The following is a 12043-nucleotide window of genomic DNA, read 5'->3' as shown; positions in this document are numbered from 1 at the left end:
CTCTTAGATTGTCTCTTCATTTGGGCTTCCTGATCACCCGTACAAATTTCCTGTTTATATCTCTCCATCTTGCTCCCCCAGCCCATGTAGTCTCCTCACAAAAACACATGCATGCAACTTGCGTTGTGTGAGGTCTGCGAACAAAATGAAAAGTATTATCCTATACCTCGATCGCCTCACTGTGCACAGACCAGCCAGCTGAACCTCTCACTGCAACTTAATATACCATTGTAATTGCTCATAAATGTGGGGATTGGTTTATTTCCATTTCAGTCGTCTCCTTCCAACACAACTTGCAAGCTTCTCTCCTAGCTTGGGTGGCTTTAAAACAACACATCAAGCTGCAGTCTGAGTATATATATTCTCCCAGCATTATATTCAAGAGCAGTTTAGTATACTGATTGAAAGAAGTGCAGGAATTTACTTGGATCCCACTCTCAAACACTCTTTGCATCTTTATGTACAGGCTGTGCTCTGTGTGGGGTCCCAAACAGTCCATAATTACAAGGTCAAAATTCTAGTTCAGTTGAGTTTAAAGTGCATTTACCACAAATGTCCCACTTACAAAACAACAGTAAGAACAGCAATTACACAAGAGTATTTTTTGTAATTATTATGGTCATCATCTGGTAGTCATCTGCAAATTGTTGCATAGGTCTTGATATGGTTTAGCGATTAAAGATGTAGCTCCACACTGAGAGAGAGCCCAAGACTGGATGTGGATCAGACTCATTTTTCCCTGGCAATGTGGAGACAACTAGCAGACACACTGTCTTTGGGCTGTCTGCAGACACTCATTCTGGAGTTTATTTGTAGGTTTTGAAAACAGAGGAATGGTTTTAGAAGAATATAAGGGCCTACAGTTCTTCCATTAATGGTCATCCAGTGGAAGACTACAGCAGCAAGTTCACTGTCAGCTCTATATGTGGCTGTAAATAATCATTCTGAGTCTGACTACTTAACAATCTGTAGGCAGACTGATGTCTCTTTTGAATAAGTACATGTATTAATCAGACCATTAATTACCAAATACAATTCAAAAAGTTGTTTGAGAGGAATGAGGTGTTATGACTAATCAGATTACCTTCGCCTAAACCAATAGGCACCGTCCATGATCACCAAGTCTGGCCTTAACTATGCTTACACAAAGCCAGATGTTTACCCTTATTGGATGGCTGCAGAATTAACGGACTGTTCCAGTCAGGGACGATGAAAACGACAAAACAATAGTATGACCAACAGCTGGCAGCTTCTCCGCCCGCCCAGTCACACTGAACATTACAGTCAGCTTGTTTTGGTGGCCATGGGCTTTATGGCCTTCTGTGTCTTATGTCCCACCTGCAATACAGTTGTATGGCCTCCATTTATTCCTACGTGGACCAGTTGAATATTCACACCCAAGGACATAGACAGGGCCACCTGACAACATAATAATGACAACAGCAAATTCCCACAATTGGCAGCCAAGGTAGTGTGAAACTGTTGCCTCTGACTTCTGCTAGATATTATGGTTTAAGGTACGTCGTACCGCCAAGCACCATATTACCAAATTGTGATTACTGCTAGTATTTCTGTCAAAGTATGTTTAATGCAACATCTACTTTGCCACCAACTATTTTTGGTCAAATGATTCCAGTTCAGTGGCAAAACAAAGATAGCCCTTTTCACATTTTCTGTTCACATCCAAATTGTATTTAGCTACAGTTGAGACAGACAGTAGTTCACATATGAGATCAAAAAGCATCTTGAATGAATATTCTGGTGATTTAGTATCCCACTACCATAAAACCATAAGGGTGGCGGACGTGAAAGAGACAAATATTTATTATAACTCCAAACTGATGCAGCAGAGGCCAAAACATCCTGATGTTATACAGTTGACCCTTGACCCATACATTACTGCAACTCCCTTTGTTATACGCTCCTTGTCTGGTAAATACCCAAACATTTGAAACTCCACACCCCCAGATTGTAATGCAGACTTTCTGTCAAAAAATAGGCTTGTTCGAGATTAACTGCTCCTCGTACAGTTTCCAGCCGTTTCCACCAGCCTTCAGGCTGAACAGGAAGTGACAGAAACACTGTGGTCCGATTCCGATTTAATAAAATGTTATCAGACCCATATATCAGCTTGTACACAAGTCTCCAGTTGTTTTTATTCTAAATAAAACAACTCTACATGTGAGCTGTTGCTGATTTTAATTGACAACACGCTGTAGATGATCGGTAATCTGAACAGATTTAGTCTCTCTGACTTCTAAACGTCACTATCAGCCACACAACATGTGTTCTGTACAGAATAAGCCTTTAAATCAGACAAATAGCAGTTAAAATCCCTCCAATTCAAAATCAATAAAAGGGTTATATAAAACGTCATCAGCATCAGCTGAGAGGCAGGCGTTTCCCAGCATGCCCTGGGTCCGCCTGGGTCTTGCAGTCGGTGAAAAGCAACTGCGCTGCCTGTGTCTCTAACCTGCGGCCGCCTTGATCTTGTGAGGTTATCATTGCCCACGTGTGCATGACGTCAGAGCAAGTCGGACACAAATCTAACCGGCATGCATTGGGCGGCGATCGCCGTGATCGATTCTGCGCCGATCTGGCTCATCTCGTTCGAGCCTATTGTGTAGTTTTCAAGCCCAACCTAAGAAAACCATAATGACATCACAATGACACCAGTGGGGTTATTGACAAAGGCAGTGGTGGCCCAAAGGTTAAAGAAGCAAGCTTATGACCGGGAGGTCGCAGGTTCACTCCCCTGACCAACAGGATAAAATTTGGGTGGGAAAAGAGCAGCGCTTGTCCCTCCCTCATTACCACCACTGAGATGTCCTTGAGCAAGGCCTCCAGTGGAGCTGCTTAGTGGCCAGCAGTCAGACTGTGGTTATACTGGGCAGCTTCCAGGTATGAATGTGTAACTGTGTGACAGGGTGCAAATGAGAACTTACCTGGTTAAATTAAAAAATGTTTAAAAAAAAAAAGTTCCTCACATTATGCAACTGTTTTTACCGGCTTTGAGCCCTCCTTGTGACGAGTAAACTGACATGTGACCACATGTTAAGGGATTTTGCTACAGCTTTCAAAGAAACATTGATCATTTTTCTCAAATGACATACAGACAGAAAAAATACATGCAAATATTATATATATATATATATATATATATATATATATTTTTGCATTTTGCAATAATCATTTAATATATATATATATATATATTTGCATAATTGCATTTGCATTTTAAATATATATATATATATATATATATATATATATATATATATATATATATATATATATATATATAATATTTGCATTTTGCAATAATCATTTAATTTTGTCCACCACCAAATTTGGTCTGAGAGGTCAAATCCCCATAAGTGTTAAATGTGTTTGAACGCAGTCACACCTGTATTTTGAACTGGCTCAACCAAGATGCATATTTTCTAGGGTTAACCAGACAGCCACAGTGTCAAATACTTAAAGGTTTTTTTTATCATGGTGCATAGAGTTTGCTGTGCCTCCTAACAGCCACAGTAGGCACATAGTGGGTAAGTGATTGAATGAATCAATGAATGAAGTATGTGGGTGAGTTTCGTTCTTAATACATTGAGTATCCTCTCATCTAAAAACCAAGCAAGATCATTATGCACACGCTTGAACAAGAGACTCAAACATAAATAACAAGGGACCAGTACAAATCAACAATGTGTGTAAAATGTCATGTCACTGCCTGGGTCACAGGGGACAAAAGCTCTGGATCTGTAGGCTGTTCAAAGCTGATGGAGAGGACTGTAGCGTCTTTCATGGACAGAGGGAAAACAGGGAGCAGAGGAGGAGGAATCCTGCACGACACACACCGGTTTACAAAGAATTAAGTTTCAGTGTGTTTCTTGCCACTTCATTACCCCCCCCAAAAAAAGAAAAAAGATGGGCCTGCACTTGTGGATGAAAAAGATACCCTTCTGTATACAAGACTGCCTCTCCACATGACAGTGTGGTGGTTTCCCTCCCTCCTTCTGTCTCATCTCACAAGATGACCCTCATTACTCTTCACTCTGTGCTGTTGTTACCAGAAGTAGAAAGAGACACTTTGTTTATAATGAGAGAAGGTGCTTTGAGAGGTAAAGATGAGTAGAAGGGGTGAGATATAGATCCTGCAGGTATGGAAACGCATTCAGTCATACAAGTGGAACGGATGTTTAGGTTTATTTTTTTATGTGATTGTATTTTAGTATTTGGCTGTAAATAAAATGTAGTGGGTTGAAATTTAATTGAGAGAGAGAGAGAGGTAGAGAGAAGGAGAGAGGAGGGGGAGCTGCTAATTATGCATGGCGATTGTTGATGGCTTGATTGTCTGCGTCCAGCTGCACGGAGGAGCGGGGAGAGGGAGAGGCAGAGGGAGAGGGAGAGGGAGGGCGGAGTGAGAGGCAGACTCACTGACGCCAGGCTCGGAATTCTCCCATCCATTGAAAGAGAGACCCGATTGTGTCCGGGGCCTTTCCGACAAGCACCTGATCTCTGCCCAGACACACTAGTGTGTGTGTGTGTGTGTGTGTGTGTGTGTGTGTGTGTGTGTGTGTGTGTGTGTGTGTGTGTGTGTGTGTGTGTGTGTGTGTGTGTGTGTGTGTGTGTGTGTGTGTGTCGCGCACAGATTTACGCACTGAACACTCTGGAATCTGCAGACAAGCACTGTCATGGGAAGAAAATACTCTGTTGGCATTTTTGATATCCTAGAAATAACTCCTATAGTTCCTAGAAATAACTACGGATTCAGGGGCAGTGCTTTCTGTGGATCATCAAAATCAAATGGGATAATGTTTAGGTCGACTCCACATGGAGGCCTGTAATCTCAATCTATTTTGCCAAAACCCAGTAAGCCCTGTCGCTAAATCAGCAAATACGAACAATTATTTTCCCACCAGACCTGGGAAATGCAGTGCGATATCTGTCCTCCCCTTGACATATTTAAGAAAGATATTTAAGGTCAAAGTCTTGTTTAGATACTCTGCTTACACAATATATCTCTAAAATAGCACTGGACTGAAGTCCTGTCTCACGGTTCAATATTGTGGTTTGCTCTAAAGTGAGGTCGCTGAGTGACTCGTCATACAGGGTCAATGGTTGTGAGGAGGATGGGGGTGTGTGTGTGTGTGTGGGGGGGGGTTAGGGGTTTGATTACCAGGAGGAAGGCAGTGACTTGAACATCTGTTAAACCTCTGCATAATGGGTAGCATATCTCCAGCCGTGCGCATTTACGCACAAATGTGTGCAAAATTAAGATAACAGTCGGTTTATATAATTGCTCATCATCCTAAATGTGTTACATTTAAACCAATCTTTTTGTTGCATGTGACATAACAGGCTAATGCCAACTCTGGCATAATATGAATGCCTAGTCCAAACCCACAAACAGGCTAATATCCTGGCACTCACGGACCGCTGAGCTACTTTATCTAATTACTGTAAACTACACAGACAACATTACTTGACAGTTATGTTATTTGGATTTGTCCCGGCTTTAATAATGATGTTGACTGCTTTCCTGTCACTTCTTATGAAGAGATTCGTCTCCAGGCCATGTTGGCTATTCACCATTACACAATTATGGAGTATTTGGAAAGGTTTTCCTCTAACTTTCTCTGAGTACAACTGCAGACTGGAGGAGGGATTGGGGGCGTAGATCTATGTCCGTGAGTGACAGACCCCGTCTTCCAATCGGATCTCTGAGCGCCTCTGCTTTTCTCCCCTCTGGTGGTGGACGGGGGAGGGCGGGCCGTCTGCCAAAGAGGGGAGTGCGCGTCGGGGTGAATGGATGACGTCGGGAGGCTGGCGCCAGCATGTCTGGGACTGGCGCGTTAGATCAACACAGCTGGGCCGGGATAGGACACACAGCTGGCTCAGGCCTGCATTCCTCCACAAAACAGGATTGTGAGAAAAGGGGAAAATAAGACCCAAATAGGAGCAGAACGGGACGTGCTTTGATGTAAACTAAAACGGAGCAACATTTGGAATTGTTAAAATATAGTGTTCATTAAACTGTTTAACCCAAAAGAGGGTTAGATTTTAGCAGTAAGTGACTGGATGGATTAAGCGCACCTTTAATATTATTTGCTAGTTTGAATCATTGTTGATCATATAGACATATGCAATAGGGCTATAAGAGGAGGACTAGAAGTTAAACATAAATAATCAGTCAATAAATCCATATCCAATGGTCGATCATCAGAATAACATGTTCTTAGCTATTTCTTTTGGAGAAAATAGCCTGGCCTTCCACTGACCTTTTACCTATTTTATATAAATATCCTATTTTCAACATTTTTGTTTTTGTATGCACAATTTTGGGGGTAGTGTGTCCTAGTATAAGCACATACACTACTTAAAGATCTACATATAACCTATATTATATCTATCTATATAGTGTTTTTAAAGTCTTGACACGGTTAGACAAGCAGTCAAATTTCATTAGGATTTACAGTAATCAATAAGAATAGGCCATAATAATTAGCATATCTAAAATGGAACATGATGAGCTCAAGTAGGCCTGAGAAGAGTTTCATTCGTTTTTATTTTTTAAAGTAGCCTAAGTAAATTAAGAGTGACATATATAAACTGTAGAAAAAGCTATAATCAAAACAGCCATATCTTCTTGCAATCACACCTACAAAGTTAAGTAGCCTAGTTGTAAACTATAAGTATTCCTCTCTTTTACTGGAGATTCTTGCAAACTTGTAATTTGACCCACTTTTACAACATTTTCTATCTGTTTAAAAATAAATACCAGCACCTGAAATTGAGGTAACTAATTGATTGACAATCCCCTTTAGGCATCCCAGACCTAATTTCCTCGTTCTTTCCAACCCTTCCACAAGGTGATATCAGCCAATGAGAATGGGCTTGCTCTTTACACTGGCCAATCACAGCACGATGCGAGGAAGGGGGCGTCCGCAGGCGCGTATTGTATAAAGACCTAACTGTAGGCTAGTCGCTGTCAGAGCACTGTAGCTTTTTAGGACAGCGACAAAGGAAGACCACAAGAGGAAGAAAACCATCACAAACTTATACTTAAACGTCAAGCCAAGTCTTGTTGTTGTTGTTGTTATTGTTTCTGTTTTCATTATGAAAGCCATCAGTCCCGTCCGCTCGGTGAGGAGCTGTTACAAGGCCGTGTGCTGCATTTCGGAGCAGAGTCTCGTCATCAGCCGGAATAAACACTCGGGTCTGGAGGAGCCTGTGGGCGCCCTGTGCGACATGAACGACTGCTACTCTAAGCTGAAGGAGCTGGTGCCGAGCATCCCGCAGAACCAGTCGGTCAGCCAGGTGGAGATTCTGCAACATGTTATCGACTACATCTTCGACCTGCAGATCGCGTTGGAGGCGGAGGACACAGCCACGCCGGAGATGGTTTTGTCAATAAAGGTGAGGGGAGATGCGGGCTGCAGGGTGGACTCATGCTTGTCCTTCAGACACTGACAGTTACGAACAGCTAGTCGTGTAGGCCTCTAGCTCTCTGCATTGCACTGCAAAAGACAATTTAAGTCCATGATCTGTGGATTTTGTAAAGTTTATTTCAGTAGCAACACAATGTGCATCCCCGCTTACATGCATGGCGCTAATGTTGTATTTTAGATGTGATGCCATAGCAGATGTTCTCTGATACAGTATGTAATGTTGTGGAAAACATGTTATAGGCTACCCCCGCACACACATTATTCTTTTTTGTATGCAATTAGAAGAGTATTGACATGGTTGCATTGAAACTCTTTTTGCTCTCCATTCAGACTGCCGACCTTGCTCGCAATTTCTCCAAAGATGAAGGACGGTTGTGCCATTAGGACGAGGATGGCAGATCATGGTATGTATTGATCTCTATATAATGAATCTTAATGCCTTCCTAAATAACTAAAATCACAAGAGAAATGTGCGTGGAAACATCATATCTTTGGGCCACACGCTTAGAATTACAACAGCGTCTTGTTTTGACTTTCAAAATGAAATAACTTGAAAATAAAACTTGTAATACCAGCGATAATAGTGCCTGCATTGATGTGCTCTAAGATGAAGTTCCCCGTACACTTCACATTCACCACGGTTGCCAATTAAACAGGCCAGTGAATGTGTTGCGGATTCATTGCTATCTGCCTGGGGTTAATGAAAGTTCCATGCTAGGCGCCAGTCTGTCTGCTCTCCTCTGCAGGGAGGGAGGGAGGGAGAGATCTGACTTCACTTTTCTTCCTTTCTCTCCATGCAGGTGCAGGGAAACACATGTCTCCACTTCACTCCGGGCAAGAGGACAAGAGGGGCAGAAAGGGTGGGATAGGTATTTGGGAGAGAAGGAGGAGGGAGGTGGAGGGTTTAAAGAAGAAAAGACAGAAAAAAATGGACTGTTTCCTAGATGAGTGGGGATCAACAGTGGTGCATGAGCAAGAAAACAAAGACTCATTCTTTGGCCCCTTGGACAGACAAATCAACACACCAAAGCAGAAGCCAGGATTGGAAACTGAAAGTGACCGGCTTTGTATGCCCTCCTCCAAAAAAACCTGGGATCCCCTATAGGTAGAAATAGAAACATTGGTACATTGTTTTATTTTCCTTGTTTGTATTGCATTCCAACCAACTTTATGTGGGTTAAACTCCACACCCAACCTAAACCCTTTATACACCAAGTCTCACATTATCTCACATAATTGTCCCAGCCTTATTTCCACCCTCTAATTTGATTTTTAATGATCTGGAGACTATTACAACTTCATACGAATGTGTACATATCTGCTGTGGGTATGTAAGGTGTGAGTCAATTTGGATGTTGGTATTTTTTTCTGAATGGGAGTTTGGGTTTTCTTAGGTATAATCAGAACTCTATACTAGAGTTAATTGTAAATGTTTGTAGGGATTGTGTTATTTCTACAGACAATGTGCTGTGAGTTTCATAAACTCTTTATAATAATGTTTGCTTTGTATGTATGTATGTTCTTATGTAATGAAATAAAAAAAAAGATGTGAAACAGTTTGGCCTTTATGGTATACATTTAGGAAATTTCAATGAGTGTGAACTCTCAACGTGTTATTCAGAAAATAAAGGTGATGGTGACGTGACTTTTTAGCTTTGGATGACAATGAAATGCTGATACAACAGGATGTATTCAGATGAATCTTGAGGTTGAGTGGTTGGAAATCAAACGAAGGGAGTTTCCTGTGAGTGCTTCTAATTTTCCAAAGAATGAGTTACCACCAGTAAAAAGCAGTTGAACTTCCTAAATGGTGTATGAAGAGAGGATGTTATGTGACCATAAACCAACCGTTCTGATCATTCATAAATCTTGAGAGCATTGAACATTCATGACAATAGATCAGCATGTGCATAAATATGCTGCCTTGACGTTGGAAGCTGAAGAGCATCACCTCTAATGTAGCATTTATTCAACTTTACCAATAACAACACTTTTTTAAAGCCTTTTATAGGCCTATTATATAGGAGTGGAAGCTCCACATATGTAATAATATAATAATTAGGGCTACAGAAAGAATACAACTGTCTAATGACACATGAGCAGTTGTGTAAATCGATGTTACTGTCCTTAGCTGGTCTGAAAAGCTGAGCAAACTACTCCACCTTGTGGAGTCATCTGGAGTTTCAGGTATATGTTGGCACTTATTACCAGTCCTCATCTGGATCATCAGCAACAATACATAATCTTGTTATTTATAGTCTTACCAAACTTTAAAAAGGGACACGAAAGAATAAAACAATCAGACTCTCTCTAATATGTTTAAGAGTTGACTAAGTTGGCCTAGTTCTGACCGTCCTACTGCTAATAATGAGGTTGCAACTCCATCTAGTGGTAAAAATGTGTTATTGGCTCAAAGTTTTCAAGCCACTGGAGCACTTTGGACAAATTATGATGAGCTACAAGGTGTGAAGAAATCTTCATATTGCTTTGCGATACCTTTGTGAACTATAAAATAATCATTCATTTATTCCTTCTGTCATACATGTACATGTACTAGGCTCTTACAACCTATTCATATTTAGACTATTGTCCATACTGTATAATGTATTCATATGTAGACTACTACACTACTTATACGTATGCACTACATATTTTGGGTACTTGCTGCACATGTTTATACTGTATATGTATCTTAGCTTATTCATTTCACACTGTTCATACTGTCAATACTGTTCCTACTTTATAAAGTTAGCATATTCATATCTACCCCTTACTGTTTAATATTATTCATTATATTACCACTATACTGTATATGTGTAGGCTACATTACTCTGTAAGCTAATTTACTGCTTTTTTGCACTTCTGGATGGATACTAAACTGCATTTCATTGTCTCATTACTCTGTGCAATGACAATACAGTTGAATGTCTAATTTCAGGCGTGTAGTTAGATCAGGTGTTGTACTGGTTTGCATAACACTGTAAGGCAATAATGCCATTAGTACCTCACCTCAAGTTTGAAAATCAGGGGACAATATACCATGAAAACCTACATGTATAACAACAACAAACAATGGGCGAAAAATTGCCATAGAGTAGAATCAACACCTACATAACTTTTACAAAAGCACTGTTGTATTAGATTCTATAAGACACTTGTTTATGATATTGTATCTGCTTCATACATTTTTGTTAGAATATATGGTTAATTTGACATTTATGTGTTTTTAATTGAAAGAATCAGGAAGAAGATAAACCGGAAACAATGCTTGAGGGTTCAGTACTCAATCCACACCATAAGATGGGGGTGTTGGATGAGAATGTAACAACTTGTGTCCTCCTGACATCCGAGGTATGTGAGCACTCTAAACACAAGATAAGCTTGTAGCTTTGGATGTCAAAATGAACTTTTGCAGGTCAAGTACTTCTTTGACACAGAACTGCAACCCTTTGACCTCGCAACAAATCCAGATTGGTGTGACACCAAGACAGAGATTACTGAGCATACAGTAAAAAACAAATCAACCCAGGCCTACATGTAATCCATCTAGCGTGCCATCAGTCACGTGAACTACATACAGTCAGCTGTAAATCAATGCAGAAAAAGCCCATTACTGCTGTTTTTTATTTTTATTTATTTTTTATTTAACCTTTATTTAACCAGGTTAGTCTTATTGAGATATAAAATCTCTTTTTCAAGAGAGACCTGGCCAAGATAGCAGAACAAGTTAGTTACATATAAAAACAATTTACAATCACAAAACAAACACAAAAGAGGCAAAGAAAACTCAAGTGCATTTCAATTAAATAAAAGTGCCATTAGTTAAAACATTTGCACGTGTGGATGGATTCATGTTCTATGGTTTTAACATAACCTTCAAAATCATTTAAAGAAATTAGACACTGTAATTTGAGTGTTTTCTGTAGGTCATTCCAAGTAGAAGGTGCAGCAAACATGAAAGCCTTTTTAAACATCTCTGTCTGGGCTTGAGGTACATTCAATGAGATAATGTTCTGAGACCATAAACCTCTGTGTACTCTGTGTAAAAGAAAGAAATTCAGGTAACATGGGAGCCTGCCTATAAATGCCTTTGTATATGAACATATAAAGGTGAGTAAGCCGGCGATTTGACAGAGAGGGCAAATTCACTGTGGAGTAAAGTGTACAGTGATGAGTGAGGGGTCTGCAATTTGAACTGAACCTTAAAGCTCCATGATACACAGCATCCAACATCTGAAGACACTTTGATGGGGCATTCATGTACAACAGATCACCAGAATCAATAATAGAGAGAAACGTGGAATCGACTAGCCTTTTTCTGGCAGAAAAAGTAAAACAAGATTTGTTCCTAAAGAAAAAAACCTAGCTTCAATTTCAACTTTTTTTTACCAGGTTCTGTATATGAAGCTTAAAAAAAAGCTGATCATCAAGTAAAAATCCTAAATATTATATTTTGATGTGACAGCACTTTTTCGGTTTGTCTGGCCCTGTAGTGAGCCTTCAGTTTGAGGTATTTCACACTATCTTACAACAATTTTAAACACACGTGACATATTTACTTTGGACCATTTCAATTCCATATGAACTTGATG

General features: G+C 40.2%; 1 protein-coding gene across 1 annotated transcript; it reads left to right on the top strand.

The window, feature by feature from the left end:
* Positions 1 to 6968: 6968 nt before the first annotated feature.
* On the top strand, positions 6969 to 9008 carry id3 (inhibitor of DNA binding 3). The gene is made up of 3 exons (XM_028565961.1): positions 6969 to 7419; positions 7782 to 7855; positions 8252 to 9008. The coding sequence occupies exons 1-2, from the start codon at positions 7120 to 7122 to the stop codon at positions 7833 to 7835; spliced, it is 354 nt and encodes a 117-aa protein (XP_028421762.1). The 5' UTR covers positions 6969 to 7119; the 3' UTR covers positions 7836 to 7855; positions 8252 to 9008.
* Positions 9009 to 12043: the final 3035 nt, after the last annotated feature.

The sequence above is a fragment of the Perca flavescens genome, chromosome 20 (assembly GCF_004354835.1).
Source record: "Perca flavescens isolate YP-PL-M2 chromosome 20, PFLA_1.0, whole genome shotgun sequence".
Lineage (NCBI taxonomy): Eukaryota > Metazoa > Chordata > Actinopteri > Perciformes > Percidae > Perca > Perca flavescens.
The sequence above is the reverse complement of the archived record's forward strand: the minus strand, read 5'-3'. Positions and strand labels throughout refer to the sequence as shown.

What these genes read in the sequence shown, in the direction of transcription:
- id3 (XM_028565961.1), top strand. Translation starts at nt 7,120, where the DNA reads ATGAAAGCCATCAGTCCCGTCCGCTCGGTGAGGAGCTGTTACAAGGCC. An exon ending in AGATGGTTTTGTCAATAAAG is followed by an intron (nt 7,420 to 7,781) that starts GTGAGGGGAGAT and finishes CTCTCCATTCAG; the next exon opens with ACTGCCGACCTTGCTCGCAA.